The sequence below is a fragment of the Myotis lucifugus genome, unplaced genomic scaffold (genome assembly GCF_000147115.1).
Source record: "Myotis lucifugus unplaced genomic scaffold, Myoluc2.0 scaffold_14, whole genome shotgun sequence".
Lineage (NCBI taxonomy): Eukaryota > Metazoa > Chordata > Mammalia > Chiroptera > Vespertilionidae > Myotis > Myotis lucifugus.
In genome coordinates, this window is record NW_005871062.1 from 8117777 (window position 1) to 8137487 (window position 19711).

Genomic DNA, 19711 nt, shown 5'->3' on the forward strand with positions numbered 1-19711 from the left:
TAACTTGGTGTAATGAAGTTCAAAAGGTCTGAGTATGAATGCCAGCTCTGTCGTGTAACTGTGTGACTCTGAGCAGGGCACTGGGAGCTAGTTTCCTCATTGTAAATGAAAGGTGGTCCTGGGGACCTCAGAGTTGTTGTGAGGACAGAGTCACACACCAAACAGAAACTGTCCAGCATGGTAAATGGCTCCAATAGGCACTCAGTAAATACCTAGTACAGAAAATTAAGAATCTCTTATCATTTTTTTCCTATTATATTTCTACTTTTTACCATTATTTCAACCAGAAAGATAATGTTAAATTTTCTTTAAAGTTCTTTGAGGTTTGATATTTTTTGCTAGTGAAAAGGTAGGCATCCTATTAACAAAGAATTTTTTTGTTTTCTTTTTTGGTAATTATCTAGATTTTTAATAAAGGAACAAAGCATCACAAAACACTCTTAACTCTGGGCTGGAAATCAGGAGAGAGAGAGGAACAAAAAAAGGAGAGAGAGAAAGAAAGAAGGGAGAGAGATTCTTTACATTGCTGATGGAAAACATCACCCACAAACCCTTGATTTAGAGCCATGATGAGGTCCTGGTGGTAGGGAAGGCCCACTTAAGGGATCCCCATCTGTTCCAGAGTTGCACTATGAGTCTCCATGGTAGAGCGTGCTCTCTGATCAACTGGACTTTGCTGCAGGATGGGTGTGGCTGAAAGCTGACTACTGTGAATGAACCAGGAGTGAGAACATTAAGATCAAACTTTATTTCACCTAAAAACAGAATGATGAAGTGGCATTCTTCTCTATTGACATTCTATCCCATTTCTTGTCCTCCCATTCAGGGCTGCTGACAGGTTGCTGGGGCTATTGTGCCAGGCGTGGAGATTCTGCCCACTGGTCAAGAGGCCACACTCTCAGATGTTGGCTCTGCCCTTGCCTCCCAAGGTCGGCCCATGTACACGCAATTTCTTAGTTGCTCCTGTAAGTATAGTAAAATTCTGTTAATATGATGTTATAATTCCACAAGAGAAGAGTGAAGCAACCAGTTTTCAAGATGAGACTTGTGCCGAAACCGGTTTGGCTCAATGGATAGAGCGTTGGCCTGTGGACTGAAGGGTCCCAGGTTCGATTCCGGTCAAGGGCATGTACCTGGGTTGCAGGCACATCCCCAGTAGGAGATGTGCAGGAGGCAGCTGATCGATGTTTCTCTCTCATCGATGTTTCTGGCTCTCTATCTCTCTCCCTTCCTCTCTGTAAGAAATCAATAAAATATATTAAAAAAAAAAAGATGAGACTTGTTCCTGACATCATTGGTTCTTTATTGAAAAGTACAGATAATGTTTGAAATGGAATAAAAACTCAGAGGCTCAAATGCATTCGATAACTTGAAGTAACAGTGGCACATGCCTCCAAAGTGACTGTAGCTGTTTAAAACCCTGTCTTGTTTCACTAGCCAGAACACAGCAAGGATTATGAAATGTGTGCTTCCCTCACATTAGAAGCAATTAAAGAGAATCATATTGTTCTTTTTTGGTAAAAATCAGTGCTCTTCAATGCCCTAGCAAAAAGATGAATCAATGATAAAATGTGGCTAGAGAGGCATTTCCTCATAAAATTTCTGAATAAATTTCTCATCACATCTTATGATATTTCCTTGTCAATTATTTAAAAAAAGATTTCCTTCTATGTCACTACTCCTGCTTTCCATTGTTATCATTAAACTCCAAGCTGCTGAAAACTGAGGATTGCTCATTCTAGCCTCAGCAGCAAATAAACAAACAGAAAACTCCTATTTCAAAGCCTTGTTGCAAAGAGTAGTTAATGAGTAAATAGAAATTACTGACTTCTGAGAAACACTCTGACTCAGAAAGAGAATTATCAGAATAGATTTGTGAAGTGGGAGTAACTATCTATACTAATAAAAGAGAAACATGCAAATTGATGTCACTCCGCTACAGACACAAGCCACGCCCACCAGCCAATCAGGAGCAAGTATGCAAATTAACCCAACCAAGATGGCAGTGGCCATGGAGGTGGAGCAAGCAGGAGGCTTGGGTTACCCCTGGTGATGGAGGAAGTCAAGCTTCTCACCCACCCTGGCCAGCCCTGGCCTCTGCTCAAGGCTACAAAGTTTCAATTATCCTATCTAAGAAAAGAGAAACACGGTAATTAGCCATACCTCTGATACCCTTCCCATTGGCCAATCAGGAAGATATGCAAATTAACTGCCAAACAAGATGGCGGCAGGCAGCCAGGCAGCTGATGTGAACAGGGAGGCTTGCTTGCTTCAGTGATGGAGGAAGCCAAGCTTCCCCACCTGCTTTGCCAGCCTCTGAGCTGCAACTCTAAGAAACATTTAAACAAATATAGAAGCTAAACCAAACCCCAGAAACCTGCTTTAGTCAGCCAGGCTTCAGCCAGCAGGACCGCAATATTGTTTCAAATACAGAAGGTAAACAAAGGACAGAAACCTGCTTTCAGCAGCAGAGGCCTCAGACTGAAGCCGAGCCTCAGAGCTAAAGCTGGCCCAGAATTTAAAAAAAAAAAGAAAAAAAGGAGTGGTTGGGAGCTTCAGTCACCCGCCAGCCTGAAAACGGCCCTCAGCCACTCACCCAGACTGGCCAGGCACCCCAGTGGGGACCCCCACCCTGATCCAGGACAGCCTTCAGGGCAAACCAGCCGGCCCCCACCCCTGCACCAGGCCTCTATCCTATAGAGTAAAAGGGTAATATGCCTCCCAGCACTGGGATCAGCATGACAAGGGGCAGAGCCCAAACCCCCTGATCGCCCTGCGGCTCTGTGTGTGACAGGGTTCGGGGCCACAACCTCCCTATCCGCCCTTCTCTGTTCGTGACAGGAGAAGGCGCCCCAACCCCCTGATCAGCCCTGCTCTGTGCCTGATGGGAGGAGCTCCCCAACCCCCTGATCGCCCTGCGACTCTGATATGACATGGTGCGGCGCCCCAACCCCTCCCCCCCCACGGGCCCTGCTCTGTGTGTGACAGTGTGCAGCGCCCCAACCCCCTGATTGGCCCTGCTCTGTGGGTGATAGAGGGCGGTGCCCCAACCCCCCCCATGGGACCTGCTCTGTGTGTGATGGGGTAGAGCCATAACCTCCCCATTGGCCCTGCTCTGAGTGTGACAGTGGCGGTGCCCCCTGATCGGCCCTGCTCTGTGGGTGATAGAGGGCGGCGCCCTAACCCCCTGATCTACCCTGCTCTGTGTGTGATAGAGGGCGGCGCCCCAACCCCCTGGTCGGCCCTGCTCTGTGTGTGACAGGGTATGGCACCCCAACTCCCTCTCCCCCCCACGGGCCCTGCTCTGTGTGTGATGGGGTAGAGCCATAACCTCCCCATTGGCCCTGCTCTGAGGGTGACAGTGGCGGCGCCCCAACCCCCTGATCCGCCCTGCTCTGTGTGTGACAAGGGGCGGTGCCCCAACTCCCCTATCTGTCCTGCTCTGTGAGTGACAGGGGGGAGCTCCTCAACCCCCTGATCAGCCCTACTCTGTGAGTGACAGGGGGGAGCTCCCCAACCCCCTGATGGGCCCTGCTCTGTGCATGACAGGGGGCAGTGCCCCAACCCTCTGATCGGCCCTGCTCTGTGCATGACAGGGGGTGGCGCTGCAACTCCCCAATCGGCCCTACCTTGAGCGTGACTGAGGTTGGCATCGCAACCTCCCAATCTGCCCTGCTTTGTGCATGACAGGGGGCAGTGCCCCAACTCCCCAATCGGCCCTGCTCTGAGCCCAACCAGGAGCTGCACCTAGGGATTGGGCCTGCCCTCTGCCACCCGGGAGCAGGCCTAAGCCAGCAGGTCATTATCTCCCGAGGGGTCCCAGACTGCGAGAGGGCACAGGACGGGCTGAGGGACCCCCTCTTCCCCCCGAGTGCACAAATTTTTGTGCACAGGGCCTCTAGTCCTATCTAATATTGAGGGAATATGCTAATTGATCCTCATGCTATGGTAAAGATGGCAGCATCCACAGCCAATAAAGAGGGAATATGCTAATTGACTGCCATGCTCTCAAAGATGGCGGTGCCCACAGCCACAAGATGGCAGTGCCCAGTCCTCTCAGCCCCACCAGGTTGGCAGGTGTGAGGCAAGGCCGGGCTTCCCCCAGGTGGGCCTGGCCGTGTTGCGCACCTGCCTCCGCAGAATCCCAGTCCCCTAAACTTCCCAGCTGCCCAGAGCTGGCCCAAGGCACAGGCAAGCCTCAAATGGCAGCTGCCCAGCCACCCAGGGCTGCCCGAGGCTTGGGTAACCAGAGCCAGTCGAGGTTTGCACTGCCGGCAGTGACAGCAGCACAGGTGTGATGGGGCATCACCTTCTCCTGATCTCCAAGTCGCCTTCCACCCCTGAGGGCTCCTGGACTGTGAGAGGGGGTAAGCCATGCTAAAAGACTCCCTCTCCAATGCATGAATTTTCATGCACTGGGCCTCTAGTAGAAGATAAATAAATCCTAGATACCTGCTTCCCTTTGCTCAAGGAGACACTGAAAAAAGAAAAAAAGAAAAAAAAGAGGGGCTGGGAGCTTGGGTCGCTTGCCCAGCCTGAAAACAGCCCAGCCCCTCACAGAGGCTGGCCACACCCTCATGGGGTGAGGGTCCCCCCTGGGGGGCTTGGCCAGCCTGCAATCAGCCATCAGCCTCTCACCCAGGCTGGCCAGGCATCCCAGTGGGGACCCCCAACCTGAAGGGGATATGGCCAGCCTGCAAACAGCTATCAGCCCCACACCCAGGCTGGCCACACCTTCCCAGTGGGGACTCTCACCCCATGGGGGCATGGCTGGCCTGCAAACCACCACAGGCCCCTCACCGAGGCTGCCCCACACCCCAAGGGAATCCCCACCCTGATCTGGGACACCCTTCAGGGCAAACCAGCCAGCCTCCACCTGTGCACCAGGCCTCTATCTATACTAATAAAAGGGTAATATGCTGATTAGACTGGGAGACTTTCCAGGAGACCTTCCGGACATTTTTCTGGACAAAGCCATGGTGGTGGGGCCAAGGTAGAGGTGGTTAGAGGCCAAGGGGGAGGGCAGTTGTGGATGATCAGGCTGCTGGATGGCGGGGCCATTGGGGGTAAGCAGGCCAGCAGAGGGGGCCAGTTGGGGGCAAACAGGCCATCAGGGGGGTTAGTTGGAGGTGATCAGGACAGCGGGGGTGGGAAGTTTGGAGTGAGCAGGCCAGCAGGCGCGGTAGTTGGGGGTGAGCAGGCTGGTGGGGGGGGGCAGTTGGAGGCGAGCAGGCTGGCAGGCAGAGTAGTTAGGGGCAATCAGGCAGGCAGGCAGGCAAGTGAGCAGTTAGGAGCCAGCAGTCCCAGATTGCTAGAGGGATGTCTGACTGCCAGTTTAGGCCTGATCCCTGTAAACCAGCAGTAGGACATCCTTCAAGGGGTGCCAGATTGGAGAGGGTGCAGGCCGGGCTGAGGAACACCCCCTCCCCTGTGCATGAATTTCATGCACCGGGCCACTAGTTTGATAAAAGTAGCCAATTTTTGAAACAGAAAGTCAATTAGTTTACTTCCTCCTGTCCCCCCTTTGGCCAGTCTGTCTTTCTTGTTGTCCCTCTTTGACCTCTGGTAGCTTTTATTATTATTTTTGCCCTATTAAGAAGTTCGCATTCAGTCTCTTGACTTTCCTTATTTTCACATGTGTTCAGGGACCAGATGCCACAGTTTATTCAGAATAGCAAGAATCTTTCTATAACAGTCGATGACATCCATTCTAAGGTACATATTATTAGAAAAGCAAATTGCAGTAGGCCACAAGGCACGTTTGTCCATTTTCTGTGCTAGTTAAGAAAACTCATGAGGAAGATTCAGAAAGGATTTAGAATCCTGCACACAGTTTTGTGTTGCACATAGAAAAGATTATATAAACTAATGCTTCTCACACTTGAATGTGGGTATGAAACTCGGGATGATGTTAAAATGCAGGTTTGGATTCAGTCGATGTGGAGTGGGGTCTGAGATCTGTATTTCTCCCAAGTCCCTTGGATGGAGGCAGATGCCAGTGAAGCATCTCAGGCACATCTTAAAGTCCCAGAGCTAGTATTGGCTCTGCAAGGCAGGGGCTGCCCTTCATTAAGAGAGAGCCTCCTGAAGGATGGGACACTGATGATGGGTGAGAAGTGATTAGGGGACTGACTGTTGTTTTCCTTTCTAGACATAAAAAAGAGAGGTCAGCACAGAAATGTGAGAGTTCTCTCCATTCTAAAAAGATAGTCCATGATTTCATTTAAATAGTAGTTCATTTTCAACCCCCAAATAGAACTTTGCAGAATGAGCAAAATTTACCCAAGCTGACTAATTAAAAACATACCTTTCCTGGTGATTGACATTTCACAGTAGATTCAATTATATTCTCCCAAGATCTCTCATAAACATCAGCAGTGCATCTTAGAATTCCCTATCCGTGAAAACAAAAGCCAAAAGAGAGAACAGTGTTATTCATGAAATACTTAAACAAGTATCAAATATCAAGTAGATTTCCAGAGAATAAGTAGAGAGTTGCATGACTACTCACTCCAAGTTTATTGATCTCACAACTTTCGTTCAACTCTTTATTACTTTCCTTGGAACATGTGGTTTCTCTGGCCGTGAATTCAATAAAATATTTTGCTCCACCCACCACCTAGAAAATGAAATAGCACAAAGTAGAACCTTAATTAATTTTATATAATAAATAGTATGCTTTTACCCTAAGAGAAATTTGGGGAGAATATTAAAACTTTAATTATACAATGATCAAATGAGAGATATACAAATAAAAGTATAAATGTTTGACAACTAAACTCTTAGTTTGTATGCATGTGTAAAATATTTGGCTACAATTTTGGAAACAAGGCTACAATTTTTATTTTTATAATTTTCTGAATTTTATTATTCAACAACACTCAAGCGCTTAAGTTGTAATAGAATCTAAAAAGAGTAGGAAGAAAAACTTAAACATTTTCTTTTAGTGTGCCTTATTGTCATGCCAAGTCTTGAATTAGAGAAATACCTTTTTAGTGTCAATACAGAAATTGTGAGTTAAAGTATGTGATTAGGAAAATTCTGTGGATTTTGTAGTTTGCCTCTCTTAATTATTTTATATTAAGGAACCATTTTAATCTCTATCAAATTTTTTTAAAATGGATTTTTAGACGGAGATGAAGGAATAAGAAGAGAGAGAAACATTGATCAGTGTAGGAAGAGCTCAGGAGATTTATCTCAGTGCTGTGGCAGATGCAATGGCGTGAGCACACTCCGCCTATACAAGCTTCCTCGGCACACCGGGAAGTGGCAGTGCCCGCCTGAGCAGACCCCCTAGAGCCCCTACATAGTACCCTGATCTTTCCTACTATTGGTTGCCCTATGGATGTTGTAAACTTCTGATTGGTCTGGAATGTGATATATGTTGTTGCACTTACACAATAAACTTGGATCTGTGTCACTGAACCTGGTCTCCGGAGTCGGGCATGCTTTGTTAGGACTCCATCGGCCTCACCCCCGCAGGACCCCCTGCTTCATTCTGGCGCCCGAACAGGGACACCAGCAAGTTTCAGGTCGGGTGAGTGCCCCTCTGTAACGATGGGAAACCTTCCCCCCTCAGCCCGAGCCCCTCAGGCTCGGGCACTCCATGCGTTGCTACAGAGCAGGTGAGTAAAAGTAACAGAAAAGGAGCTACAAAAGCTCTGGGATATCCTAATAGCTTTTAACCCCTGGCTCTCCACCACCGGCGGTGCGGGCGGGGGAACAGAAGACTCTTTACTTCCCTATTCCCCTCCAGAGCCCTCTGCCTCCGCAGATTCCTGGGCTGTTTTCGACAAGCCAAAAGTAGTTTCTCAAAGCTCAAGGAAGGCTGAAACTGAGACAGAAAAAACCTCTAGCGAGGAGAAAGCAGGTGAGTCTCACCAGGAGGCTTCCTGCCGGAGTCACTCCCCCGCTTCCCTCGCAGAGCAAACAAAAAGTTTAACTGCCCAGCAGCCCCCAAGCAATCCTTTTGTGGGGGACACGGATGATAATCCATGGACGGGGATATATCAATCCTTGTGTACCCAGAGAGATAGAACAAAGAAGTCTTTAGGGCTAGAGACCCCTAGACTCTTTCCTGTGAATGTTAACCCCACAGCTGCAGCAAATGCCACTGGATCTGCAACAATATTCCCGATATCCAAATGGTTAATGCAGAGAAAAAAAGAAAAAAAAAGAGGTCGTTGCCATGGAGAGCAGGGAGAGAGAGTTCTTTGTTGGTTTTTGCTTATCTAAGGTATGCGGGTCTCAAGGATCCAAGCAGCTAGCAAGGAAAACAAACTTATCTCTGTCCAGTTTTCTTCTCTTTAACCCTTCCAATACTAAATTAGACTAATACAATATACTTAAAATTACACAAGAAATGAAGCACCTACTTTTATTAATCTAAAGAAATGCTGAATGTTTAACTTGCCAGCTAAGAGTTTAAAGTCCTAGTTAAATTAAATTGGGAAAAATTATAATTGTGGTAACTAAATGCCTAAAGTATAAAAAGAAAATCTTGTCAGTTTTAATTTAATTGATATCTCTTAATAATTATAAAAAATACTATAACCAAGGAATGACTTTGGGACATTTCATGGGCCCTGAAATGTTTTCAAAAGTTTATTCTCTCTTCTTAAAGGATTTTTTAATAAAGCCAGTTTAATGTGCTTAAAATCACATAGAAAGCTTTATCAAATAAAAATTAATAAGTATATATCTTGAGTTTTTGCCTCTAAGAAAGGGCAAAACAAGTTATTTTATATATTACTTCTTAAAATATAGCATTAGAATTTTAAGATATAATTTAAAATAACAGAAGCTCATTAATAATTTTTAATATTTTATAACAGCATATTATACATTAATTCCAAACAAGCTTACAAACTAATTCTTTAAATGTTTGGAAACTAGGATTGTTATCAGCGATATAATTTAAGAACATGAAAGGATTTAATCCCTTCCACTGTGTGGAAGGCCCCCTGGGAAGGCACTTAAGCATTCTATATTGACCTCTCTTGCCCTTTTTGCCAAGGGGGTCCCTCTTCCAATTGCCCACAGCTGTTTTCTGAGCTCTCTGTTCATGCTAAGGTTGAAGCCTCATAGTGGCTAGTACCATAAATCTATCTCTCGCCCAATGGCGTAAGCTGGGCCCTCTCTGGAGAAGAAACCTGGGTTCCCCAAGATATGTGATCAATGCTGGGACCCCGCCAGCAGGCGAAGGGATCCAAAGGCAGTTACTGGGCATGGAGGCCAGAGGGACATAGATTAACAAGGAGACAGAACTGAACCTCACATCACCCTACTTGGCCCAGAGGATGGCTGGTAGTCAATGACGGGTAAGACCCCTCAGGGAGGGGCGACCTAAGACAGGCACAGTCAGGGGCCAGTAGGAGAGAACTTGGGGTTCAACAGAGGTGGGGCACAGATCCTCACCCCCCCCCAATTGTGCAGGGGCTTGAACACTCGCCCCTTCTGAGGGAGGTCTCCTGCCCCCATGGCTGTTGCACTTCCCATGCCCAGCTCAAATCGGGACCCAGATAACAGAAAGAGACTTGGTCCAGCCAAAATCAGTACCCGGATAACAGAGACTTGGCTAACAGCAGCTACCCTATATCTAAATCCAGCCTAACACCAGGAATGCTCAGGGTCTTCTCAAAGGATGCAAAATAATCCTTTCCATTAATATTTACAGTGTAAACTAAGATTGTTATTAGAGTATTAAATTTGACAGTAAAATAGTAATCAAGTTTTCAGATTAATTAAAATTGAAACAAAAAGTATTAACCAAGATTTTCATTTCATGGAAAAATTGCTTAACATGTAATGAACCTAAAGCAGTCATATTTTTATGCAAAAAATTAAAATTTAAAGTTAATTAGACTGCATTATAAAATTTCCAAAAAGTCTCCTAATAATTAAATCAAAAAAGGAAGGATAGTGGAAAAATACCATGTAAGGAAAAATATCCTGTAACTAATTTACATCTAGAAAAATTTTTCATTTGTAATGCTAACAGCAAGACACCCATGAAAAACATACGTGGTGTCAAAATAAGCCAAAGGAAATTCATTTAAACAAAAATAAATAGAACCCCAAGTAAAGTTTCCTTTATTAACCTTTGGTCGAGAATACATTTGTATATTTTCAGAAAACAACTCCAAGGTCATGTGGATTCCTGCAACAGAGAGGAATTATCAGGAATGCTCCAGCCATGAAGACAAGAGGAAAAACAATCCAGAGATAGAGGCAGCTAGCTTGCACAAGCTATTTCCTCATTTAACTCTCTCTAGCTGCAAGCATCTCATACGGGCATGCAAAACCTGCGGCCCCGTATTGCCTTTAGGCCCCCTCCAGCCACAAGGGGTCAACCCCTGGGGGCTCCAACCCAATGCCTTATGGACAGAACAAAGAACTAAAAACCCAGATTCAAAAAGAAAATGAAGGGGGAAATACAGGCACGCCCCAACAAATATTACAACAGGCCTTATTAATTCTCAATTATTTTCATTTTGCCCCTGACGGTCTTCCTCCCATTTACAAACATTGGGGAGGTCTCAGGGATGTACCAACACCTCTCCCCTTGGTCCGGTGGAGAGATCCACTAACCAGGGCTTGAAAGGGCCCCGAGCCACTCTTAACCCAAGGGAAAGGGTTTGCTTGTGTTTTTCCAGAAGGTGAGAAAAATCCCGCGTGGATTCCTGCCCATAACATCAAACCCTGAACCACCAGCGATGAGCCATAGACCACCATCACCATCACCCCCGGTAGAGGAAATGGAGGACCTGGACATAGAGGACCACCAGCCCCGGCGGCAGAGACGACCAAGACACGGATGAGCTCACCCCATCACTTGGGGCGATATGAAGGCCCTGCAAGAAGAAGCCCAGCGAATGGCACCAGACCCTAACCCCTCCGCTGGCACACTGTTTTTGCTTATGTGCGCCATCATCACTACCAACAGCACGGGAGTCTGTGGGCAAGAGGTTTGGGCTGCCATACCCCATCCAGGCGTGCTCCTCCCTGTTGCGGTAAATAGCCCACAATTTCCAGTCGTAAGAGCCTCTAACTGAACTCTTGGACTCCCCTGTGACAGGGCAGGGGCAACAGAAGCCCCCTGGAATGGTACCCTATGGGCTAACATCTCCACCCCAGACATACTCAAATGGACATTAGATGACAACGTAGCAGCAGCGGAGGTTTGGACACTAGTAGGACATCATGCTACTGGAGATTTCCTGATGCCTAATGTATCTGCTACCTCAGGAACCATGATAGGACTCAATGGGACCTTTCCTCTAGCGCTGTCCAACTGGTCCCGACCAGTGCCGGCTCCAATAACAGAACCTTTGTGCCCATATCTCTTCCAGACACCTCACAAAGCTGAACTGCCCCTTACCGGAGTCCCCTGGAAGGACTGTCTAAGAGCGTCCCAGGTAGATGGTCAAACTAAAACTCTAGGCATTTGGGGGAAAAGGCTAAGAAAAGGAATGCAGCCTTTTGCCATTCGGAGTCCAATGCAGGCACTCCGCAACCAACTTGGGAAGTGGGATTTATGTGGGCCCTCAGCATGCTTGGACATGCACCCATTTTTTGTTCTACAAGGGCTAACTCTGTATAATGGGACATGGAATGTTAATGCGTGGAGATGGGAAGGGAATGTCATGGTCTATGTAAACCGGTCTCGTCAATATTTCTTTGAACCTTGTGTTAGACCCCCTTTTTACTTTCTCCTAAGTAATTATAGTGCCTTTAATTGCACCCACACCCTTTGCAGCCTTAGCAACTGTTGGTCCAACCTGACTCGATATGCAGTAGCCGTGCGTAACCCTGCCATACTATGGGTCCCTGCTACAACGCCTGATTGGGAAGGCCCTTCTGACTTAATAATACACAGAGACTTCGCCAGGTCTAAAAGAGCAATAGGGTTAGTTATACTACTGATAAGCACCATAATTGGTGCAATAGCAGGGGCCGCTACCGGGGTTACCTCTTTGGTTACTACCCAGTTAACCGCTAGTGCCTTAAACACGCTTTCAGAATCAATGGCTCAAGCCTTTACCACGCAGGCTTCTATTAATCAGCAAATCTGGGGAGCCATACTAAACCTACAGCAACAAATAGACCTCCTTGCTGAGGATATAGAGGGCCTGTGGCAACTTACGCACACCACCTGTGACATCCGATTCCCCAGTATATGAGTAACCCTGATCCCAGTGCGCAATAGTACAGCTGGAAGAGAGCGCCTGGCAGCCTTACTAAAAGGCCCTTTTAGCCAACAGTTCCTTAATACCACCTATCAACTACAAAAGGAAATCTTGAAAATCAATTCTACCCGCGTAGAGCCTATTGCGTATAATTTCCTTACTGATGCTCTCGCGAGACTGACCTCCTGGTTAAACCCAGCCAACCTCCTCATCTGGGCAGTCATGATAGTAGGATTCGTGGTAGGAATAGTATTATTTCGCTGTTTATACAACATGTTCAATAAGCTAAGTGCTCAGCAAGCCATGATCATACACATCCAGCAGGCGCTAATAAGAAAAGAAGGGGGAGATGTAGGAAGAGCTCAGGAGATTTATCTCAGTGTTGTGGCAGATGCAATGGTGTGAGCACACTCCACCTATACAAGCTTCCTCGGCACACCGGGAAGTGGCAGCGCCCGCCTGAGCAGACCCCCTAGAGCCTCTACATAGTACCCTGATCTTTCTTACTATTGGTTGCCCTATGGATGTTGTAAACTTCTGATTGGTCTGGAATGTTATATATGTTGCTGCACTTACACAATAAACTTGGATCTGCGTCACTGAACCCAGTCTCCGGAGTTGGGCATGCTTCATTAGGACTCCGTCGGCCTCACCCCCGCAGGACCCCCTGCTTCAGATAAGCTCTATCTTGCAGGCCCCTAACTCGGGACCAAGCCCACAACCTGGGCATGTGTCCTTACTGGGAATTAAATCCACAATCTTTTGCTGCTCAGGACAATGTTCAACCATCTGAGCCACACCAGCCAGTACTGTTGCAACAGTTTTAATCTTTATACAATGTTGTGTCTACAATGAATATTTTGTGGCACAATTTATTTATTTTTATATGAAAGAGGCACACTTTATTTATTTAAAAAATTAAACTCATGCTTTTTAAAATGCACAGACTTCAATAAAATTGCACATATGGCTTTTTAAAAGACATTTCAAAATGCCGTATCTTACATCTCTTACATTTAAAAAAATAGACTTGGTAAAATTGACTTTAAATTGTATGTTAAAAAGTGAGTTAATATGGCCCAATTTCTAGTCCAAGTTATTCAATACTTGATTCTAGGATCTAAATGTGTGTGTGTGTGTGTGTTTGTGTGTGTGTGTAAAAGAACACATGAATATATCCATTGACCTGGAGAGATTTTTAAAAATGAAGCTTCAGCCCTGGTTGGTGTGGCTCAGTTCATTGAGTGTCATTCCATGCACCAAAGGGTCCTGAGTTTGATTCTCAATCAAGGCACATTCCAGAGTTCCAGGTTTAATCCCCGTGTGTGTGTGTGTGTGTGTGTGTGTGTGTGTGTGTGTGTGTGAGGGGCATAAAGGAGACAGCGGATGGATAGTTCTCTCTCCTTTTCCCTTCTTCTCTCTCTAAAATCAATAAAAGTGTACTAAGAAATAAAATAAATGAAGTTACAGGGTGATAGAATAATCTCATTTGAAAAAGGAAACCAGAGTCTTCCCTATCTCTGATTTTTTTAAAAGCATGGAAAACGTGTGGCAGGAGGAAGAGAGCAGGAGAACAGAGTCATAGGAAGAACTAAGCTCCCCCTCTACTTTTTCTGGCATTGAACTGCTGGGTAATCATGGTTACATTTTTTAAAAATATATTTTATTGATTTTTTACAGAGAAGAAGGGAGAGAGATAGAGAGTTAGAAACATCGATGAGAGAGAAACATCGATCAGCTGCCTCCTGCACACCCCCCACTGGGGATGTGCCTGCAACCAAGGTACATGCCCTTGACCGGAATCGAACCCAGGACCCTTCAGTCCGCAGGCCGACGCTCCATCCACTGAGCCAAACCGGTTCCGGCATGGTTTCATTTTTAAGATAATTTTGATACTTAACTTTTAAGACTCCAGGTATAGATGCAAATGGGGAGGAAGTTTCTAAGAGGGTTTTAGGGTCTATATTTTGGTGATCATAAGTTTTCTTGCTCATTTCAGAATATATCTTAATCCATTTTTTGTAACTATAATCTTGATCAAAGTAGTGTTGTCTAAGAAACTGGACAATATGTGACACAAACCACAACTGATGGCTCAACTCTATTCAGAGTCAAGAAGAAGGAATTAAATAGATATAAATTCTCCATTTGAGGGCCTCAGGATGGCATCTATATTGCAGTTATTATCAGGTGTCATTCTTATCAAAAGTCTTCCCTGCTCAAACCCATCCTGCTCAACCTTTGTTTTTAAAGTAGAGATAACCATATAGCAAAATAAATTCAAAATGTATTAAAAATGTAAATTAAAGAAATAAACTCAAAAGATATAATATATATCCAATAGGTCTCAGGATGAAGAAGGCCTTTCTTAGGTGAAAAGCAGAGGAAGAAAACATAAATGGAGAAAAAATGTCTAAATTTGTTCAGACAGGAAAGCCAACTGATTCTCAAAAATCACAGTAAGCAAAGTAAAAAAATAAAAGCTGGGAAAAATATGGTATAAGATTAATATTCTTATGCATGTAAAGGCCAACAGAAAAAATGAACAAATGACATGAACAAGTATTTCAGAAAAGAAGTTAACATGTTCATAAAGCCAGAAGCAAATGACTACCTCCATTAATAACCAAAGATTAAAAAAACCAACAATGCAACAGCATTTTTAATTTTCCATATGTTGGCAAAGATAAAAAACAGTGGTGATACCTGGTATTGGCCATGCATGGGAAGCTCGCAGCCTCAGTCACTGTTGGTAGAAATAGAACTCAAAGCAAGATGATCAAGGTCCTATGGCCAGGTGGTATGAATGTAAATTGGCATAATTGCAAATAGTTTGGCAAGTTGGCAATTTGTATCAGAAGTCTTAGACCTACTATACATAGGCCTTGACATTTCTAGTACTTTCAACAGAGCAACAGCTGGGTGGCTTTACAGATTCTGGCCAATACTGCTCTGAATACATTTTAAGTATTCTCTTTTTACTTATGGTGACTTATCAATGATGAGATTTAATACTTGCATAATACCTTTTAGTTTACTTTGTGAATAGTAGCGGAAGAGATTTTAAAATTTTTTCTTTTTATTAAGCTTAAAATTTACTTTTAAACAGCATTCATTTTGGCTAGCGCTCATTTGCATACACAGAGGTTGTTATGGGAGGTCTCAGAAACTATTTCAGAGGACTGGCACCTGTGAAGGTTATTGTAGGGCATATGCAAATTTTTTCTTTGGCCTTTATTAAAGCCAATTGCTTATAAAAATATTGGCTTCGAATATAACTGAATTTATATGAGACCTTGATTATATTGTAAAAAGCTAATTTATTAAGTAACTAAAGTAGGCATCTTTACTGAAAAAGTAAAGTAAGCAAACTTATATGTTTGACCTATGAAGTATAGATGCTGCCCTACCCTCCATCTTATTTGAAAAGCAGGCTGCCTGAGGGCTTTTGTTTTTAAAATTCCCCTGCTGCAGAAATATTCAGAAACTTTGCCTTGCCCTCCTTTAGAGGCTGAAACTTTTATAACATTTAAAATATATGTATATAAATAAAATATAGTTATTAATTTTTATTTGATAAAGCTTTCCAAGTGATTTCAAGTATATTAGATTGGTCTAATTTAGTTTAAAAATATTTCTTTTAGAAGAGAGAATAAATCCTTGAATCATTCTGGGGCCCTTGAAGTGTCACAAGGCCATCTCTCTGTTAAAGTCTTGAAATTCAACTTTGAAAGATCATCAAATATATACAACCCAAATATTATATTGTATACTTTTTGTAATATCCTAAAAGATATCAATTAAATTTAAACTGGTTTTTATATTAAAAATTTGATTTAGACCATAGAATTAATCTAAGTGATGGTACAACAAGAAACAACTCTAGAAAGGCAGAGAATAAGAGTAGCTTTTCCTTGCCCTACATTTTATTAATTATATAAATTTGCTAGAATTTATATAACACTTTAAAGTTTGAGAAGATAATGTATTAACATATATTATCTCTCTTTTTGTGTTCCATTTATTTATGCATTCACTGGTTGCTTCTTGTATGTGCCCTGATCGGGGATCAAACTTGCAACCTTGGCATATGGGACAATGTTCTCTACCCAACTGAGCTACTCGGCCAAGGCTTGACATATATTATCTTATTTGAGTCTCACCCAGTCCTTTGCAGACAGAAAATGGAATATTCTAAATGACTTGTCCAAGATCACATAGCAAGCATGTAGTGAGGTTGAGACTTGACATTCAATTCCTTTTACCAGGTATACTATTTCCCCACCCAAGATCAGTGGCAATATTAGTAAGCAGGTTGCACATAGACAATAATATCACTACTTTTGTAGCTTAATTTACAGACCTGTGATGTTGCTCTGTGCACAATGTCAATCTTGAAATAAAAAGTTGCATTATTCGCTGCATTAAGCTTTGTAATGGAATGAGTCAGAGCCTCCTTCAGCCTCGTGCTGTTGACAGGTATCTCTTTGGGGCAGCCACGGCAACTTATGGTAAATGGTGATAAATACTCTGAAAGAAGAATCAGGTTTTAAGTCAGTGTATGTACTGAAGGAGCAGTCTAGCCTAGTATCTCTCCTGCACATTGTCCAGCACTCATTTATATGGAGCCATGTGCAGCCTAAAGGCCAGTAGTGAGTGGGTAGAGGTTGTGTATGATCTTCACCTTACTGCCTGCCCTCTTTTCCTCTCCTCAGAGTCAAGGGCATTTAGGGAAACCTTCCATCAGAAGGTGTTAGTTAGTTCACCTTCAATATCAATGTGCTGCCCTGTTCCTAAGTTTTTGCATTTTTTGAAAGAAAGTGTAAGAAAGCAACGCTTAATTTAGAGGAATGATTCTCTAGTGGAAAATTTTAAGTCCTCTGATTCTGGTGAGCAGGGAGCTTCAGTGATGCTTCTCACTGTGGAATGTATGCAAATATCTTCCAAGTATGAGAAAAGCCAACTCTTGGTATAAGAATCACTGGCTTGACCATAAACGTGCACTATCTCACTCCTCCCCACCCCATTATAACATGCAGGAGAAAAAACTATGTAATTAAAAGGATTTTATTCTGAGTGATTAAAAAGGAAATAGAGTTTTCCCAATTTATAACACCTGATGTAGTGACATCTTATACACAAGGAAGACCAGCTGACACTGTATCTGGAGATCAGCTTTGCCCAAAGAACATAAATCTTTCTTTCTGTCACCATCTTCCCTCTGGCCACTTGCAGAGCAGTCCTAGCTGCATCAGCTACAACACAGCTGTGTAGAAATGGGGTACAGCTTTAAGCGTTGTTGATTATATCATGGACCCAAAGCACAATTCCTATAAAACGACCAAGCCAGTTGTCTGGGATCAACATGGACTACTAGAGCACAAACATGTATTATTGCATACCTGGAAAAATCCAACACTTCTGTGAGAAGGAAGCAATTCTTAGCTGAGGATCCACGTATGCAAGATCTGTACATTCACCAGTAACCTAGTTTTTCAAAAGAAAATAAGTTAAAAACATATTTAAGAACTTTTAAAGTAAACAACTAGTAAAATTAAATATAATATGTTGACTTTACATAAAACAAAACAAAACCTAATCCCATTACAAAAGAGAGAATAAGAAACAATTAGGTATTAGCATCAACAACAATAAATGTATTTACACAAACACATGAAATAAGATGACAAGACTACCTAGTATAGAAATAATAATCATATAGCCCAGCCAGCATGGTTCAGTGGTTGAGAGTCAATCTATGAACCAGGAGGTCATGGTTCGATTCCCAGTCAGAGCATATGCCCAGGTTGCAGGCTCTATCCCTAGTGTGGGGTGTGCAGGAGGCAGCTGATCAACGCTTCTCTCACTCATTGATGTTTCTATCTCTATCACCCTTTCCCTTCCTCTCTGAAATCAATAAAAATATGTTAAAAATAATATATTTTAATGGGTAAAATTTCTTTTAGAAAGACAAAGAATTCCAGACCAGCCCGTGTTGTACAGTGGTTGAGCATCAACCCAGGAACCAGGAGGTCACATTTAGATTTCTGGTCAGGGCACATGCCTGGGTTGCGGGCTGGATCCCCAGAGTGGGATGTGCAGGAGGCAGTTGATTATGTTCCTCTCTCATTTATATTTTTATCTCTCTATCACTCTCCCATCTTTTTTCTAAAAATCAATAAATACATTTTTAAAAAGAGAAAGGCAAAGACTTCTGTATTAAGTTAAAAGCAAAATTAATGTATTACATTTTCAAGAATAATATCTTGTAATATAAAAGATAAAGGTAGATTAAACATAATGGATGATCAAAACTCTATGAAACAAATATAAGCAGAAAAATGATCTAGAGTATTATTAATATTGGACAAAGTAAAATTCAAGGTAACAAAAAAAACTCACTATGGTAGTAAAGAAGATAATTGTATTTTTATAAAGATATATTCTAGAAGCATGGAGTTAAAATACATAAAGCAGTAATTAGATATATATGTGTAGAAATAGATTAAAATAATGGTGGTGGAGAAATTTTATATACAACTATAAATTTAAGATAGAGTGAATAGATAAAAAATAAATAAAATCATAGAAAATGAATAAAATAATAAAAATGTAATTAAATCCCAAACAAATGGATACTTTTCTGGAAAACTATAAATAACCAACGCTGACTTAAACACAAGAACACATTTGAATGGACCAAAAACTGAAGAACAGAGAATGCTATCATTACTCTCAACTTCCATTCCATTTCTCACCTCCAAACAACATAGATGTTTTATAGATGAATAATTTTAAAAATTAAATAAACATTTAGTTCCTTCCTATGTAAACTGTTTCTGAATATAGAAAATAGTTGCAATCTACCCAAATAAAAAAATAGTGGCTAACCACCTAACTAAAAAAATAGAAGGCAATAGGAAAAGATGAAGTCCAAATATGACATGGACTGACTCCATAAATAAGCCATAGAAATGAGTCTACAGGTGCTCAGCAGAGCTGTTGAGGTCAAGACAGTGTGGCCATCACTCATTCATAGGGTCACCAGGAGTCAAAGCTGACTCAACTGCATGTAACACATACCCAATTCATTCTATAAAACTATAATCTGGATGCCAAATCTTTAAAAAATAGAATGCACACACAACCACACCCAGAAAACAGTCAAACCACTTTTACTTATAAATAAAGCTGTCCAGTTCTTAAACTAAAAATAAAATCTAAATGCATATTTAAAGAATAATTAACACTAAGCAAGGAGAGTTTATGAATCTAGAGGTTACTATTAGGAAAGTTGTCAAAACAACATAACAGATTAAATTAAAAATACATAACATGATATTTCAATACATAGTTAAAGCATTTGGTAAATTCTAACACAATTTTTTTTTTTTTCTTAAATTAAAAATATTTGTTGGGGTGACATTGGTCAATTATATAGGTTTCAAGTGTACAATTCTATAATACATCACCTGTATATTGTATTGAGTGTTTACTACCCAAAGTCAAGTCTCCTTCTGTCA

At 42.7% G+C, this 19711-nt stretch overlaps 1 protein-coding gene across 1 annotated transcript in view; it reads right to left on the reverse strand.

Annotated features, from left to right (window-relative positions):
* Positions 1–733: 733 nt before the first annotated feature.
* LOC102432691 (kininogen-1-like) overlaps positions 734–19711 on the reverse strand; it is a 36288-nt gene continuing 17310 nt past the window's right edge. Inside the window, exons 6-10 of the mRNA XM_023750497.1 lie at positions 17591–17675; positions 16552–16718; positions 6512–6619; positions 6308–6394; positions 734–963 (exon numbers count right to left, since the gene is read on the reverse strand). Coding sequence (XP_023606265.1) covers positions 883–963; positions 6308–6394; positions 6512–6619; positions 16552–16718; positions 17591–17675 — 528 coding nt within the window. The 3' untranslated portion in view covers positions 734–882. The remainder of the gene's footprint in view (positions 964–6307; positions 6395–6511; positions 6620–16551; positions 16719–17590; positions 17676–19711) is intronic.